Source organism: Pleuronectes platessa, chromosome 14 (assembly GCF_947347685.1).
Source record: "Pleuronectes platessa chromosome 14, fPlePla1.1, whole genome shotgun sequence".
Lineage (NCBI taxonomy): Eukaryota > Metazoa > Chordata > Actinopteri > Pleuronectiformes > Pleuronectidae > Pleuronectes > Pleuronectes platessa.
The window spans coordinates 20,238,098-20,257,109 of record NC_070639.1 but is presented as its reverse complement, the minus strand read 5'-3'; the positions used below and the strand labels follow the sequence as shown (position 1 = coordinate 20,257,109).

The 19,012-nt window shown below is 41.5% G+C and overlaps 1 protein-coding gene across 1 annotated transcript in view; it reads left to right on the top strand.

The window, feature by feature from the left end:
• The first annotated feature begins 3,288 nt into the window (after positions 1-3,288).
• The window catches only part of LOC128455505 (polycystic kidney disease protein 1-like 2), a 30,425-nt gene continuing 14,701 nt past the window's right edge, over positions 3,289-19,012 (top strand). The window contains 18 exon segments of the mRNA XM_053439176.1: positions 3,289-3,592; positions 4,491-4,649; positions 4,738-4,923; positions 6,133-6,243; positions 7,016-7,163; positions 8,268-8,497; positions 9,226-9,416; positions 10,601-10,814; positions 13,659-14,438; positions 14,543-14,716; positions 14,830-14,996; positions 15,626-15,757; positions 15,863-16,009; positions 16,378-16,502; positions 16,874-16,994; positions 17,110-17,241; positions 18,458-18,571; positions 18,839-18,953. Coding sequence (XP_053295151.1) covers positions 3,289-3,592; positions 4,491-4,649; positions 4,738-4,923; positions 6,133-6,243; positions 7,016-7,163; positions 8,268-8,497; positions 9,226-9,416; positions 10,601-10,814; positions 13,659-14,438; positions 14,543-14,716; positions 14,830-14,996; positions 15,626-15,757; positions 15,863-16,009; positions 16,378-16,502; positions 16,874-16,994; positions 17,110-17,241; positions 18,458-18,571; positions 18,839-18,953 — 3,550 coding nt within the window.

The following is a 19,012-nucleotide window of genomic DNA, read 5'->3' as shown; positions in this document are numbered from 1 at the left end:
GTTGCTTTAGAGGCCACTTAAATGTAAGTGGATGAATGAAGACACACACCTGGAGGAGATACAGGCAACTCAGATGATATCAGAGCCCGGCCGCACACACCTGGTCCTCCACGCTTCAGGATTCTCATGTCTGGATGACGTGTGACACTGGAAAACAAAAATGAAGCGATTTAAGATCACGATGCGAATGTTAAAGATAAAGAAGAAACATTAAGCGGTGATGTGGTGATGGCAAACAGCAGAACACTGACAGACTTGGTGTGTTTGCTTTCTGCGTTTCTCACGCTACTTTGACTCGTTCCTGACCCGTCACATTGCTTTTCAAGTATCAAATAGAACAGTCACCCCTAACCTTGAGAGGGTGTGCCATTCCTTCCAATACAACTGAGTGAAACTAAAATACAAGTTCTTTTAGAAACATAAAAACTCCTTTCTGTGCCTTGACAGGATCTATCAGGTGGAATGACCCTGTACACGCGACAACCACTGAAACTGACAATTTAATTTTAACAACCCCTGAAAAAAACAGTTTGCCAACTTGTTCTGCCAAATAACTCCACCTTCATCTGAAAGTGTGTTTTTAAAAATCTATTTTCACGCATAGAGGTGCAGCAAATGTTCACATTGAAAGTATTTTTATGTAAAGAGTAAATGTCAAAGAGTTTTGACTCAGGCTTGGACGCCATTGCTGGTATAATATGATTTTAATTCATTGAATCTATTTATATAGTGCTTAGTCTTGATTACCACTCAAAGTGCTTCACAGTACTGCACAGTTTGCCAGTCCCATTCATACAGTGCATTCATGGGCAGCACTTGTTTCTAAGAGGGGCCGTTCAGGGTTCAGGGACACTTCAGCAAGCGGATGGGGAAGACTGGGATTGAACCGCCCTGACGCCCAGAAGACCGCTCTACCTCAGCCTCAGGCACAGCCGCCCCTCTCTTCCATATGTTCTGTTTCTTAAAATAGTATTCACATACAGGCCCCTAATAAAAAGGGTTTCTCTCTCCACCGAGCCAATCACTGCAGCAAGATTTCATTTTCTGATAAGGAAAGACATTTCATGAAGTTTGATAACAGGTGACAAAAGACTTTAACAACTTCAGGGAAAAAAAAACTATTAAAGTCCTGCAAGAAGTAAAACTGGAAAGGAAACTTGGTAGGAGGAGGATCAGGGTAAACCTGCTTCCCAGGTGACAGAGGAGTTGTCAACTTGGAGGCTGGAAGAGACTTACCCAGCAAGTCAGACACACCTAAGCTTCTTTAAGACATCTACTGAACTCCTGATAATCTCCTGACACTCTCCGGAGGGGGCTGTATGTGAAAGTGCATATATCCAAGTGAGAGGCTCGGGACCTTCTCTAGGTTTCTCCTGCCTGCTTCCTTACCTCATGTGAGGAAACAACAGGAGATCCTCAGGAGGATTTACAGCGAGCGAGTGGGCGTGTTGATGGTGCAAAAACAAAAACAAACAGAAATACAAATACCAGGAATAAAAAGATATTGACCTTTGACCAATCAACTCCAAAAGTTAATCAGGAAGAAACCCTCTGGAAGTATTGGGAAAATCCATTTTATACACACACACACACACACACACACACACACACACACACACACACACACACAAGGCATGATGTGTGAAGTATGCTGAAGTGTTTGATACTCACTGTCCTCCACTTGTTTTAAAGTGTCACAGATTGGGACCTGGATCAGATAGAGAGGCTTGAATGATCCTTGAATCCTCTGAGGTGAGCTCAGGTGAAACCAATGACTGCTCATGTGTCGTAGCTCGTGCACAATCGAGCACTGAATTCTAGTGTTCCATCAAGGTGCAGTTGTATTGTATATGAAGAACTGTGTAACTCTCCTTCAAGTAACAAAAGTCCACTGTTGTTGTTACTTTTCTTTTTATTGTTGTCAAGCAATAACAGTATCGTAGAGGCTGAAGACTGCAGCCAGTAGCAAAGCATTTCACAGCATTTCTGGGCCTTTGATTGAGTTCAGGCAAGCTGTGCGATCGATGGCAGAATCAAACCTGTGCATTACTGTCTTGAGTGCAGTAATTGATCCAATACTCTGGAAAAAAACTATACAAACTCAGGGGAAGATGATGAGGACACTTCTTTCTTTTTCTTGTCTTGTTCCACACGACAGGGAAACCAAACGCTCTCGGTTACTTAGCAGAAGTACTTTGCAAGTGGTATTGACCGTGCAATTTGATACTGAGCGAAGTAGCTTGGGTGCAAGTCATCTACAGTAATCTATATATTTAAATTTAATACAAACCAATTCCAATAAACTGGATCGGACGAGCGCGATGGGAAACACTAGACACCAGTGTTGGAGGGAGGGAAGCTAAGATAATGGTATTATAAATGTTGATCTCTTTTTCTGTTGTTAGGATCTTTCTCACGCAATCTGAAATAAACAAATTATCAATATGCGGGAAAATAATGACTCACTACAGGGACCTTTTTATTTTTTCCCCTTTCAATAATGACGACTTTACAAAAAAGGACATCCAAGGACTGTCATCTATTACATAGTCGTAAATAATTAGTTTGAAAAAGAATCTTCTCAGGAGTAAATCTTTTAAACAAGTTGTATAGACATCCCCTCTCTCTAAAGAGATGCATAAAGCTTACTTCAATCTGCACAACTTTCAAAGATGGTGGATCACAGTGTGTTTATCTGGAGTCTTGCAGTGATCGTGAGTTCATGCTGCACACGACTGACTGAACAGGAGGTCACACACTTCATGATCCTTGTCTTCCTGTTCACACACGGACACGTCCAGCTGGAGGAGTTGAGATGCTTCAGTGGACGTCATTTGTACAGAGTATAGACTGAAACCATCCAATCCAGAGTGACATTCTGTCTCTGTGTCCGAACCCGACTAATGGAACAACTGGTCCTCCTTTCTTCATTGATGGGTCATCAAACCATTCTAGCGGTGAACCAGCAATTCAACGTTTCAAAACAGTCCAGTTAGTCATTCAGAGCATGATTTATATAACTGGCTGAACCTGACCTCAAGTGCACTGCCATCTGGTTGAAAATCCTTTTTACCTTTTGTTGCAGCTCTGAACAAAGCAAAGCATGCACTGGTTTTTGAAAGGCTGCTATGTAAATAATGTTCCCCTGAAAGGCCCTTTTAAAAGCCGAATGCGTCTCTGTACGAGAGCACTGCAGGAGGATGCTAAACTCAGTAGTGGTACTCTTGCAATGAAATCACGAACACGCTGAAGTGAGTGACGGACATCTTTCAACTGAAAACAGACAGGATGTGCCGCGCAGCCCTGGAGCTGCTGATCCTGGTAACACTCGGCTGTCGGTCAAGTGCCGGAGATGCTTCCTGCCCAGAACCTCAGAGGGCCTTTCAAGGCTCCTGCTTTGAGTTTGTAGCTCACCATCGCTCCTTTGTCGGTGCTCAAGCCTGGTGTGAGGAGAGCGGAGGACACCTTGCATTCATTCCTGATGAAAACACTCAATATTTCCTCCAGAAGCACCTGGACCCGCAGAGGGACATGTGGATTGGAGTCGCACGTGCTGCCTCTCTGAACGAGCAGGATTCTGCCACAGCTGAAGGTAAGAGCAGTGAAATGTGGAGCACAGAAAACCGCCATCATGAGCTTCATGGTGAGCACAAACCCGACATCTGAATGTACCTTAGATTAAATACAGTCATTTGCAATTAGAAAGGGACAGAAATACAGCTTTCATTTGACCTGCATTGCACATTTAATTTGTCAAATTCAACAAGATGGAACATGATTTATAAATAAAGAGGATAAAAGCATGGTAAGTTGGAACATGTCTTGAAAGTACAGTTCCCGCTGAGACGTAATTTTCACTAAAAGCCTAATAATTGGTGTAAAGCATTTGCCTCCCCCCCCTTCACGTAACAAGATATTTCTGCAAAACCTACAATCCTGAATTTAAGAATAATTTCTTTGCTTAGGCTAGAGGTTTTTATTTATTTTTCTAAATTACTGCTGCTATGTTTGGCATTCAGTGGCAGGCAGAAGTATCCATTCTTCCTAAAAGATTAAGGTTATACTGTGTTTTATTTCCTTTCCCTTCCACTACCTGAAGTACAGTTTGGGATGACAAATTATTTTTTTTACAAATTCAGATCATCAGTTGTTGCATTGTGACTGTGTATTCATGAACTTGTTCTAAAGTTGGTAAAAGCTTAACATCAATTCACCTCCACATCAAATTATATAACTGGATGATAACAATTATTATTTTTGGATGTATTTAAGGGCAGTGTGTGTTGAATCGGAAATAATCTACATTATTCATTGAACCAATAAATGGCACTTAATTTAATGTATTCCAGAGTATTGTATTTTGAAATATGAAAGAGTTGCTGTGGTCCTCAGGGTTAAAGTGTCACCCTTGAACTGTTAGTGCCGCATTGTTTGGAATAATGTTTTATAATAAAGAGATGTGTTCAGCAGTGGTTTTGTTCCATCCTCAGGTCCTCTCTCCTGGTTGGATGATTCACATATCACCTTTTCAAACTGGGCCAGCAGCCCAGAGCCTGGAGCGGCTTGTGGACACATACTGAAACACTCAGGCTTCCAGTGGGCAGCCACAGGAGACTGCGACAGAAAGCTGAGCTTCATGTGCCAGTTTGGTAAGTACCCGGACTCACAGTGGAAACAGAAAACAGCACAGTCATTACGCACGGACTCACTGGCCCTGGTCCATTTTGTTTTTCACAGAGTCTAGGAGAGCCATCGTGTGTGCGGGCCAGACCATCGCTCTGCAATGTGCTTCTGGCCAAGTGCTGGTGATAGACGGTGGATTCTATGGTCGCAAGAATGTTCATTACTGTCAGTCCACAACCTCCACAGCAACGACCTCCTCACGGCAGTGTGGCTGGGTGAATGTTGTGGAATCGCTTACAGGTAAAACATGCTCTAGATTAATACATTAGTATTCATCAGTTATGAATCTAGCTGATCTTATCTGCAGTGTAACTCCTCTAAGCTCTGTAGTCATTCCTCCCATTCGATCTGCTGAACTCAGTGGGGAAATAATGAAATAGGACAACAAACACTGAGGCCACATAAAAGGTTCAGCCCAGATTATCAACAGTGATGAAATTCAATCCACCTCTGAAGGAAGTGATAACAACATGTCACAAAGCAACTATTATCTCAGTGTTGACCAGTATTTTGAAAAGAGTTATTGCCCATCTAGACACGTATGAAAGAAGAGCCACACAATAGTTTTTAAAGCTTAATGGCTTCGAAGATAACATGAATAATATCCATCTATTTTTGTGTAAACATCATCTCATGCATTGAACCGATTTCACAAGCAGACCATCCGTCCATTAAAAGTCCAAACCTGCTCATCCTGTTCAGGGTCTCCGGGCAGGGCAGCGTCTCCCAGCATGCACTGGGCTGGCGACAAGTGCAATCACCCAGTGTGTCATTTTAAATTCACCTCCATCTCCTCGAGCTGTGTGCACAAGGATGTGACACACGTAATTACTGGTATTACAAAATGTGCAAAACACATCAGTGACAGCAGTCGGCGACCCCCTTCACAGCAGCTTTCATTAGTCCTGCTATCGCCCTTGACTGTGAAATGATCTGTGATCTCCACAGAGTAAACAAATCACTACAGGAAACCTTTACCTGGGAAGTCAAGTCGAGCTGAGCCCAACAACAAGTTCTCTGGGAAAAATACAAACATTTAGGCTTTTCACATCTGAATGGGTAAAACTGTGTCTCAGTCATATCGGTGCCTGCTTTACTTTAATGTCGATATGTGAATGTTAATCTAAGACACGTTGTTATTATTACTACACAACAGTTAGTTTTGTTGTGTATGTAAATCACAATAAAGGAGAGAAAACTCAAGTGTATTTATTGGTTCAGGTAAACTTACAACATGTCCAACTTTTCACCTTGATTGACAGATTTAATTATGACTGGATTGAATTGAGTGTAAATGTGATTAGTGCCAATATAAGAAGCAGCGCTACAGTACAATCCATGTCATGAACCCCAAGAAGATGAATGTTGATAAGTTAATGACTTGTTATCTGCAGGTTAACATCATTGTTATCACTGGAATACTGAGTGTGTGTTCTCTGTGTTTTCCAGCCCACTGTCAGGGCCGTCAGGTTTGCCAGATTGCCGAAGCTGGGAAGTCCTTTGGTGAACCCTGTCCTCCGCTGGGGAATTACCTGTCGGTGGATTACCACTGCGAAGAGGGTCGGTCATAGTAATTCTAATTCCCATCAGTCGGTCCTATTAAAAATGATTTGCTTGACAGAACTCTGCAAAAAAGGCCAACGTGCAATGTATGAAAACCCGACAGCAGTTCAGTAAATCATTCACACTTGAATAAAAAGCCTCATATGTGAACAGTAATGAAGCAAATTCATTGACTATAAAATCTTCAGTGTAGATCAAACAGATAAGATGAACACAAAGTTTCTCACTTCCCTCTGCACCACAGACTGTTTTCATAAAAAGCTCTGAACACAACATTCTAGTACACAATCAGTAAAGAGTGACAGTTTATAGTAGAACTGTTGGGGAATTATCACAAGGAGATGATTCTGCAGATCATAACCACAAGACAATCAAACAGCCGGTTCCAAACAGGCAAGTTAGGAACACTTAATAAACCAAAACCACATAATGTCTGAGAGACGGGGACAACCACAAGGGACACAAATAATTGCCTTGGGTATCCTGGGAGGATAGTGAGTAAAAGTTATTCATTAAATCCGTTTATTTAATTGTTTCTCATTATTGGAAAAATCATCAAAGCAGACACTTGCTCAGAGCAAATAAAGCAGGAAACAATCAAAGCAGATGTAAAGACCAGTTTGTTGTCACGGCTGCATTTGGTTCCCCTGTTGTATCCGTGCTGCTGAGATGATTGGGATGTGTTTGTTTGTTTGTCTGTGGGTGGATGGATGTTTGTTATGGTTGATTACAGCCCTTTGCTACATTCCTGGTCATTTTCTACCCGCAGGGTTCACGATGACAATGAACACGTCGGCTGCTGTTTTTACTGACGTCACCATCATCATTAAGTGGCTCTTAACACCGTCACGTGGAAAACCTCTGTGCCGCCTGAGCACCGGAGATGGCCACGTTTTCCATGTGGACAGTCCAGTGGGGTGAGGCATCATTATCACAGAATGACAAAGTGGGTTTGAAATGAAGGCAAAACAAAATGGATGAGAAGCGGTGTTGATCTGAACAGGGAGCTCTTCTCAGACTGTGGAAACATGCATGAAGACTTGTGGAGCTCTGGGGGAGCTGAGAGCCGTGATGAATGGATGGTTAATCCTGAGATTTGAGGGTCTTAGAGAGTAGAATTATGGGATTTTGTATTTTGTAGACCAACACCTGCATTATGAATATAGCAGAATAACCCTTTAACACAATGCAGATACTTCTGGGGATAATTTAACATCTATTAAACAAATGTTGCACATAGATACGAACTGTGCTGTACTACCAATCAGAAATTGTCTTCAGTCTCTGGGTCCTGTTTCATTTTATCCGCCTATTTTTAACTGGTGCACATTCATTTCTGTTTGCTTGCCGTTCCTGCACCCGAAATGTGATCATTTCCCGAATATGCCTTTTTCTTTTTTTTTTAAGCCAATAGCAAATTATGAGCAAGAGGCAAGAGTCATTAAACAAACGTCTCACTGAGGGAGCCCAGGTTCCTGGATGGGCTCCTTCAAATCGATGGCACACATCTAAAACAAACTGAACTGCCTCTGTTCATCCAGCATTATTTCTTGCAGACATTGATTTCTTCCATAACTGATGACAGAGAAATATCCTCATAATTCAGAATTTATGAAAATACCAATGTCACATTACAAACTGCATTCCAAGACCCGATCAGATTAACTGAAAGTCATCTCATTGTGTTTTATCACACACTGATAATGTGTGCGGGGCCACATCCTGATAATAGCGTTCTGCTAAATAAGACATCACTTCTGAGGAATATCCAATAATCAAAATACATTTCAAGTTTAGGCTTGTAATTGTTATACACAAGAAATTGGTCTAAAACAGCGTTGAGAAAGCATGTGGCAAATTTTATCAAAATTTAAAACAACAGGGCGACTCTTTATCCTTAGATTTCTGTGAAGTACATTAAAGTACATTATCTTTAATTAGACGGTATCATCAACGCCTGCTGATTGAATGTCAAGGAGGTAAATATGAGTCACTGCTAAATGTTTCTTCCTGTTCCTCAGGTTGGAGAGCAGACTGATCCACAGATATACTCACCCGAGCACGTGTGTTGTGGCGGTTGACTGCACCAGCGGTGACATGCACGTCACGTCGCAGAAAATAATTACCATCATGGAGCCGGTCACAGACATCCGTGTCACCAGGTGCTACGCTGGAACGCAGACTTTCCATGCAACCGACTGCAGAGCGCTGTATGGACGAGCCTTTCAAATGCAAATGGCAGTAAAAACAGGTAGAAAGTACCATTAGTCATTTTGTCGGATTTGATATCTGCGTTTACATGCACTAGGTTTGTTGATAATATTCAGGAGATGGTGTTTACATGAGAAATCTGCTTTGTCCCCTTTTCTATAACAAAACATGTTTCACGGTTGCACAGTCAAAGCACGGCCCACCGGCAATTTTGATTCCTGTATGGTCGATATTGAAAATTATCTCTGTTTGATTTGGCCCATCCACTTTAGTGCCCGCAACGGGAGAAACGAGTGACAGCAAATATTCAACATGTCCTCAACTTTGTCCAGGCCTCAGAGCATGAAGCTGGGACTGGTGGGAGCGGGTCGTCATGATGTTGTGTCATGGTTGAACCTCTCATGCGACCGGAGGAAACAAAAGTTCGGGTTTAGTTCATGATTGAGAAGATTTCATTATTTGTGTTAATGCTGCGTCTCCTGGCTAGAGTCCCCCCTGAGCAGGGAGACGTCTGTGGACAGGAACCAGGATAAGTTGTGTACATGCAGGTTCAAGTCAGGTTTCTAAAAACCAGTATAAGGGCTGATCCAGGATAAAGAAATCGGGATGTGACGTTTATATGCATTAAAACAGGATACTTCACCTGGAAAGAACGAGGACACTGCTGCCCATGTAAACGCATACAGTGTCTTGATGCGGATGATTTATTAATTTGTGTAATTTGTCCTGTATGTAAGTGTGCCTCTTTTTTCCTTTTATTTTCCGGAGGTCTAAATATAAGCTACAGAATCCAGAGTGAGGAGACTGTGTTCCTCGGTTTCTTTGTGGTCAAAGGAAACGTTTCTCATAACATCAGCGTGACTCCAGAGATGGTGAAGCAGCTCGGGCCCGGCTGCCACCAGCTCACGATCTCTGCGTCTAACATGGTCACGTTCCCTGAAGTGTCCACAGAGCTGCAGGTGAATCAACATGTGAACGTGTCGTCTTCTCTCCCCGGAGCAATAACAGGCAATCATCCGCTCGTGTTTTGGTTATGATAATGACGGTAGCATTTAAATTGTAAATTCCAAAGTTAACATTTAGAATCGTTAGGTGGTTGATTGGATTTAGAGCCTCTTTCTAAATTAGATATTAAATTTAACCTTTCATTAAAGACAATTGGTCTTTAAATTTCAGCCTGATGGCATCCTGTGCTGTCTCCTCTGTGTTTGAAATGCAAAGCTTTTATCCTGGTGTTTCCATTAGGCTGCTAAGGGCTGTGATATTAAACAGTGCTAAGTTTAGTAAAAAAAGAACTGAAGATGCTGCATGACCGCCATGATAAATACATTAGGTAATAAATCATAAATGTCAATGTTGGCCAAGTCAGAGATTATTGTGATGCCACGGCCTGATTTAGCAAATTAAGTCAATTGAATAATTGCTTTTCATTGTCCACACTTTGCCTTTTCTATACTGTACCATGAATTTTCTGAAGATTATTTTACATATACATATATACATATATATATTTCAGCCAAACAATAGTTGAAATAGACTATTTTAATTCACTACAATCATGTTGTTTGAGAAGAAGTGAAACTGACTTGCAGAGAGATTTTCTTCATAAAAATAGAAAACAGAAACTAAAAGATGAAAGTCACTGCTAGATTAAATGAACCTTGAGACTTTCTCTAAAGTGTCACATCAAACCATTGTACGTATATCTTTGAGAATGAATTAACATTTGCATAGTCAGACTACTTTGACACTTTTGACACCTTCGCTGCCTGAGCTGAAACTCCAAACTTTTTAGTCTAGTTCGAATCAAAATAACAGACGTGAAGAGGCGTCTGACCAAGTTCTGCACCAACGCACTAGAGTTTGATCGGACCGGTAGTGATGCTTTTGAATGAGAAGCCAATTGTCTCATTTGCTGTTGTAGTTCTTTAATGTTTTACTGCATGTTATTATGTATAAAAATGTGGCCGGTTTTTAACGTTGAAAGTTTCAAGAAGTTTCAGATTATCACCATAAATGACTAATTTTAAAAACCTTGATGGGCTGATTGTAAAGAGGAAACTGTATCTGTGCTCGTAGGATTTCACAGACAACTCACATAAAACAAGAACTTGGTGTATTTCTGTTTCTTCACATACTGCAGGTGTGTATTCTGGAGCAAGTGGCCGGGCTCCAGGCGTCCGTGTTGACAGATGACTGTCTACATTCTTCAGATATTGCTGTTGCCGTTTCCCTGGAACAAGGAGCCCCTGCACTGCTCCTCTTCTCCCTGACAGGAGACAACAGCATCTCATTCTACGAGACCAGAGACATGGATGCAAGGAAAGCCATCTTTCATATTAGTCACCCAATTCAAGGTATGGAAGACCAGTGATGTGTGAACCATGTCTGTGAAGATATCCAGGGTTTCTGCAGGAGTTGTACATACTTAGGCAACTGGATTAACTTGGTTTTCTTGAAACCATTCACCTAAAGACTATATATAAAGATAGATGACATGACAACCCCACATAAGTGAAGCCAAATCATCTTCATTCCCCCTGGTGGCCGTCTTCGGTAGAGGTATAAAAAACTGCCCCTCCCAGAGTGCACATTTTCTCCAAGATGGCTTCTGTCACTTTTAGGTGGTTCTTTTAACACTGATGAGTGACATTAATGATTAATTTTACTTTTGTCTCTTAATATGTTTGTATGGAAATTTGTTTTAATTGTAAGGTAACTAGCAACTAAAGCTAAATAGAAAATAAATAGTGGAGTAGAAAATTAATATCGGTGTCAAAGATCTGCCCGAAAATTCTAGTTTACCTTTTATTTATTTTTACCACTTTTTTACTAAATGATGTCAAAAACGCAATATGACAGGTATTATGGTTTAATTTTTTGCAATTGGAAGAAGTGGAGACGTCCATCTTTATATACAGTCTATAGTTTCCCTTCTTAAAAAAATAAGTTTCTTCATATCTGACTGTCCGGTGGTTAAATACCCGGAATGCCCAGTTAGTAATAGACATACCTGTGAGAAGTGAGAACATTTGAAAAATGATGTTTAACTGAATGTTTTGTGACAGGAACTGTACGTTTGAAAATCCGTGCGAGGAATATCTTCTCTTCTCTGGATGTGGATTTGTTTTCTACCTGCGGTAACGACTCCGTCATTAAACCAAATGGTCATAATGAGGACTGGCTGAGTTCTAACAAGGGGCCGGTACAATGTTTTTTTTTTTTTATACACATACAAACATATAACACAAATATCTGAAGTAATGTGAGGAGCCTGTTGATATTTTATGGAATCATAATGCCTGTACTGAATTATTAATGAAGCCTTTTGTTCATTTTCAGAGAAACAAACACGTGAGAGTTGTCAGAGATAAAGAGTCGTCATCCGACAGTATTAAGATCGAAGCTAAACCTAAAGTTCCATTAGATAGCAAAAAAAAAAGAATCGAACTCTCCATTAAGGATTCCTCCTCCTTCAACGACCCGGGTGAACGGTACCAGTGGGAGTGCAGTAAGAACCACACTTTTCTACATCCTTTTGACAAACTCAGTGAGAATTAAAGCGCTTAGATAATATGATAAATAATAATAATAAACTTTATCTATATAGCTCGATAAAGTGATCGAAAACTGTTTTGCTGACTTTTCCAGCTGAATCAACTCAAACCCGTTAGAGGGACCTCAACTTATATTATCTTAATAGTCAACGCATGGCTACAAACATGAAATTATAGTAAGGCTAACGCTACTTGTCTCCGCTGAGAAAAATGACCATCTCGCCAACTCAGTTAACTAGTACTAGTGAGACCGGGGCCTCATGTCACACGTTTCAATCTCATTCATGTATCCTTGGATCAATACATCAAATTGTATAAAATTACACACCAAATAAAAAAGAACAAAGAAAGCAAAATGTTTGTAATTCATTTAATTTCCATATCTTAATTCAGTCCAGAGTTATAGACTTTTAAATAGTGAGTGAGCATATGTGACACATTGCCCGACCATGTCACAACATGTGGGATGAGTTAATGGATTTTAGAACCAATTAAAGACCACCCAGTGCATCACTGCCATGGCAGTCAGAACTGCCTTCTTCACCGGTGTGTCAGAGAGAATTTATATTTTTTGGGGGCTCCGAGACTCTTCTCTTGGCTTTTAGGTTTTGTCAAATGTCCTGTGGAGTTGATAGGTGGGTGGATCAGACCTTTTTAGGTGAGTGGGTAATGGACAGGACTCGGTTAGAGAGGGAGCCAAGAAAAGCCAGGGTTGGTGCTGGGACCTGGGCAGAGTCAGTATTCTTACTTGAGACATGTGACAACTTTCCCCCAAAATCACTTAGACAGTCGCAATAGTAAGTGTAATGACTTTCCTTTTTGATTTGCAGGTAATCCCTGCAAGTGTGCAGGAACATTTGTGGGGCTGACTCACGTGATTGAAGAAAACTGCATACCAGATCAATTTGAATTTAATAAATATCATTTTAAAGTAAGAGACATCTCTAATAATGAGGTGAAAAAGGAGGAAGCCATCTGCATCAGCCGTAAGGGGAAAGGAAGCAAAATTAGGTACATGATCCTTCTGTACTTATACCGGAGTGTGGTCTAGTAAATTTGTTGATGTGTGTTAACCAACTCATCTGTCTTTGTTGTACCATAGTCTCTCTTGTACTCAAGGCTGTGATCCAGTAAAGCTGTTTACAGATGCAAAAATTAAAATGTCATGTAAGAAAAAAAGAGATTCAGACGAAACGTGTCCAGAAGTCGTGTGGAACATCGAGGACCCAAGACCACCGAGTAACTGGCCAGTAAGTTCCATCAGTAAATTCTTATTTATTTAAGACTGAAATGTCATATTCTGCTGTAAAGATCCAAATCTGGTGTTAAGAAATCACATTCTATCTTCGACCTGATGGATTAGCATGTTTGTCAATTTATTTACAGGCGGAGACACAAAGCTGCTACGTAGATTCAAAGACAAGGCCACTCATAGAGAAGAAGAATGGTGGGAATGAATACACAGTGAAATCTAGCACTCTTGCTCTGGCCAAGCTTTGGGGTCAGGATGTGACTGTGGTAGTGACTCATGGTGCGTTAACATCACTCAACAAAACTTTCTGAGAACTTCTGGTACCTTGACACGTTCATTTTTAGGTTGCAGAAACACAACAAGTCAAACACTTTACTTTTCTTTTTGTGTAGGAGGAAAAGAGTATGAAATGAAAAAATACACAATAAAGATAGAAAACTCTGCCTCGACTGAACCACCTGCCACTGTTACGACAGCAGCAGCAGGAGTCATCACAGCCGCTCCGCCCACTACAGTACCCGTCACGATCAGTGCCTCTACGATCAGTGCTACGCCGAACCCTGGAACCCCGATCAGTGCTACACCGAACCCTGGAACCACGATCGGTGCTACGCCGAACACTGGAACCACGATCAGTGCTACACCGAACCCTGGAACCACGATCGGTGCTACGCCGAACCCTGGAACCACGATCATTGCTACGCCGAACCCTGGAACCACGATCGGTGCTACGCCGAACCATGGAACCCCGATCAGTGCTACGCCGAACCCTGGAACCACGATCGGTGCTCAACCAAACACGGCCACCACGATCATTGCTACGCCGAACACTGGAACCACGATCATTGCTACGCCGAACCCTGGAACCACGATCGGTGCTCAACCAAACACGGCCACCACGATCATTGCTACGCCGAACACTGGACCCACGATCATTGCTACGCCGAACCCTGGACCCACGATCTTTGCTACGCCGAACACTGCCACGGAAAGTGCAACCTCAATCACCATTACCATTCCTGCAACCACTGGTCCACCAGTGTCCGGCGGCTCTTCTGAAACCCTCTCGTGTAGCATATCGCCATCGAGTGGAACAGTCCTCGATGCTTTTGATATAACCTGTGAGAGTAAAATCTCCTGCTTGAGTTGTCAATATTGTTTTAAGGCTGACGGTAAGTTTTTCGAGGGTTTGGCTACCTCGTTTAATAAAAGGCTAATTTAACTGTTCTCTGACAATGTCTGTTTCTTAATTAAACTCATTATCGGGTTTTTGCAGGTAATCATCTGCGTTGCAGCGATAACAAAGCCGTGGCATTCGTCTTCCTTCCTCTTGGAGACAACAGTAACAACTATAACCTGATTATCACCGCAACTGTAAAAAATGACAACTTTGTTGCAAGCACCACCTTAACAGCACAGGTTGGTCAAAACCCTGATGGTTTGAAAAAAAGTAAATAAATACGGAAAGCGAAGCCGCAAGAGAAATAGTAATGCTCTGATTCTCTCAGACACAGCTGAGGTAAAGATAGCTTGTTTCTCCTCAGGTGCTGGATTCAGCAGGAGACTCCGGCGCTACAGTGGATGATCTGAAGTCGACAGTGGAGAATGCTGTGGCACAGCTGAAGAAACAAGGTCTCCTGTCAGGAGAGACCATCGGACAAATCATCGGTTCTGTGTCCGACAAACTCAGCAGTCAATCGGGGGAATCGGGGAAAGCTGAAAGGGAACAGGTAAATCCTGACAGCGTAATGACTCAGTACTGATACTGAAGTATTGTATAAAATGATCCACATAAGACTAAACAAGTGAGCCCGAGTTCATCAATTCAGCTGTTTTATTTGACAGGTCAGCTTCCCAGGTTTACTGTATTAAACACAGATGTTCTACAGGCCTTTTTGAAAATTGTGATTCTGCCTCAGAACTGACAGCAGTTCAGTCACACAACTCAAATTCCAATGTTTATTGCATCAGTAGAACAGGTTGGTGTTTGGCGTCTATGCCAAGTGATCCGAGCATCGCAGATCTCGACAGTTGGCTGCCTGAACTAGCTCGCAGGCGTCGCTCCATGACCGGTCAGGATCCAACAGTTAATATTTACAGACACTCTCTGGATTTGAAAATGTCAATGCCGGTACTGAAGAACGTATTCATCCCATTGTACCCATTGGTATAACATCCTTCTTCCTGTAGATGCTTTTCATTCCACCTTTCTGTTTGCAGAGTTCTCCACAGGCTTATTTGAGATTTAACGGTAATACTTGCATTGCCTGTGCGGAGACGATGCCTTACAGAATGTTTCATATTCGGCTACATGTGAAACCAAATCACGTGTTTTTGTGAATACTTTTCTCTGTTGTAGCTTCGGGAGCAGATGCTGCACATGTTGACTGATGCAGTGAAGGACGTTCCCATCAAAACTCCACAAGAGGTTCAGGTGGTCGCCAGAAGTCTGACTGCTGTCATCGCCAAAGAAGTCAACTCCACTGCTCAGGTACTACTCACCAAACAGTGAGGAATTCAGGGTATTGTTTGTGTGTGTCTGCAATGCTTCCAAAATATGTATCTCTGATTGTGGGAATATATTTTACATCTCCAGGAGGAAGCCTCTTTATTATTAGTGAACCTCAGCTCGTCCCTGCTCCACATGGATGTGAGCAACAGTGAAGAAAGCAAGAAGGAAATGCAAAGTGCAGCCAGCAGCATTCTGGAAGGAGCGAGCAATATCCTGGACAACTCTTCCAATGTGAGTCCTTTAACCTCACAGTCCGTGCTGGAGGGATTAGAAAAGGTTTGGTGATTTGGTGTGACAATGTGATTTTGCTTATCCTGGTAATATTTATAACCCTGAATAGTTTAGTGCACTTCATTAATTTATTACCCATTTACAACATATCGTCATGTATCGTGTATCGATACGTCTTTCGGGGCTAAGGTCAGTTTCTTGTTACAAAGCTCCGTACACAGAGTACGGGGACGATGGTCCCATGATCACATGTCCTATCAAACACCACTTTGTCCAGGTGCTGTGAGGAACGATGGGACCAGTAACTATTCAGCCATTTTTCCTTGAATATCTCATTCTAAAAAATGTGATGTCTTATTTGTTTGCAGAAAAACGTCTCTGATGCTCTTCTCGTCATCCTGAACAATATCCAGAGTGCACTGTTGATACACCACGCTAATAACAAGGGGCCGACTGTTATCCGGGAAAATAATATTGTTGTTTATGTCAATAGGTAAGTGCAACCTAAAGGCATGAAGTACACAGGTTAACTAATAGGCCATTGTTTCCAGGCAGATATCTATAGAAAAAGAGTGATGGTAAATGTATGGTAAAACCAGTTAGCTTAGCTTAGCATACAGACAGGACAGAGCGCTCTCTAAATGTAATAGATCCCACCTACCAGCAGCTTTAGTGTTAACTACTTAACATGATATGTCTACAAATGAGGAATTATAACCTGCTAGTTATTATTTAATCTAGTTAAAATTCTGTAAAAATCCCTATAGCTTTTCTATATAAAAACTCTGTATAGATCCAGTGCCCATTCCCAAGGAAAAACACAAATTAACACAAAGTTCAAATTGTATTTATTTCTTCTCACAGAGTGACTCCAGGAAGTTTGCACATGGAGCCTTTAACGTTTCCCAACTGTTCCTGCCCCTCGTTTTCTCTCCCGACCCTACCCTCCAACATATTACCTCCAGATGAATCAGTGGATTTACGAGTAAGTTGGCAGGTGTTGACGTGTTAGATCCCAATTTGTCCATTAGTGTCTCAGCAGCAGAGTGTGACTTGCTAATGGGCTCTATGTCCATTTTGCTCCTTGAAAACATTTACAGATGCTGAGTTTGGATAAAAATCCATTTTCCTGGAACGAGGGAGGGAACATCAGCAGCCAAATTGTTTCTCTGTCCCTCACAAGAGAAGATGGCTCCACTATCCATTTAAAGGATTTAAGTGAGGATGTTGAGGTGAGTGCAGCAGAGGACGTTCCTGCAGACCGGAGCTCTCTCCTGCTGAGAGGCGACAAATCTATTCCTTTCTTTTACGAAAAAAAAGTAAAAAGAGAAAAAGCACAGTGGAGCATTCTGTGGAATGAAAACCAAGAGTGATTTTGCTTTGTGGACATGCACTACTTTTACGATATTTTAAATTATGCAGCTTTTATATTCATTTAGAAACACTTGGTCGATAATGTGGTTCAGAAATTACGAGTAGCATTAAGGAGACAGGCAGTTTGTGGTAAATGGGCTAAATCTCTCAGGCAAGTGATCATGATGAAATCCCTAATTTATGCAGATTAACAGTGATGGAGACTGTAGTGCAGTTCCCACAGTTCCCAGTGGATAATTGGAGGATCTTTTATGCTGTACTTTAATCTCCACTTGTCAACTGTGTGCATCCCAGTCCGGCACAAGATAGGTTGCATTTTACTGTGTGTTTACTGGTGTGAGGCCTTGGACTATTAATATCAACAGAAGTGGCTCTCAGAGAGTGTATAGCTCTGTCAAGGCCCAACGTTCCCCTTATAAAACCACATTTGAATTCCTCTAGAACCAGATTTTTATTTGGATCTGCACAAAATGTCATAAATATCAATCCCCTTATTTAATTTTTTTAAAGACACATGACATTATTCTCTGAGAAATCTGTGAAAAGGTTAACAAAATTCCCTGTCTTGCTGTGTTCAAGTAAAAAATAAATCCTGGATCTGCTCCCATTACAATTCCCCCACCCCTGCAATATTTCATAGAAATCTGTCGACTCAGTAATCAATGATTTTATTTAAATAGACCAATAAAAGAAAAGTCAGGGGAGGCAGACCATAATTTGTTCAGACTGGAAAAGTTTATTAATACACTCTGTAATGAAGTTGGTGCCTTACACAAACTTTGTCTTGAGGACACGCTCACACATTTTTGAGACAATAAGATGAAGCAAATTAATTAGCAAACCCATTCATCAACTTACATGCCATGTTCAGTTGCAGGGTTAAATAAAAGAAAGCTCAGATGATGTTAATGATTAGGATCGAGCAGTTCAAGGTAAGAGACACACTGATTCATCCACCACCTTCCTGTTCAAAGTTTGCATTTGATTAAACTTTATAACTGTTTGGATCTGTCTTCTCTCTGTGGAGAGAATCTGAATCCGTATGTTTTCTGTATTTTTGCCTGACACTCACAGATTCTGCTGCCAACGCCTGATGGGAGTCAGGTGAACACCTCAGTTCTGGATCTGGGAAACTACAGCACCACGATCATTGAAATTCCTTCAGCGGACTCTACGCTGGTGTTAAAGGTCCGGTTACATGTTTATCTCCCTTTCTGAGACATACATATACTTTTAACAGCTATTTTCATGCCAGCTCTGGTCTACTGTGACACAACGGACACTTTTATTCCAATGTCTTCATCGGTATACATTGGTTTTTGACATTGCATTACTATTGTCGTACAATTTATTTAATCTATACATGCCTCATTGTGTTAATTCGTTTTTATGGCTGCACCAACTTGTCCGTTAATGGGAATTTAGCTGAAACCATGTTGATGTACCTTTTAAAAGATGATGCCTTCAGAAGATCCATTACCCTTCAAGCTGCTCCTTGGCTATATGAGCTACCCCACTGAGGACAGTTACGTAGCAATGACAGAGATGCCTCAAGAGGGAAAAACACAAGGTAATAAATAGTTCTGTACGCAACTGGAGATTTCTCCATCTCTTGATGCCTTGATAACG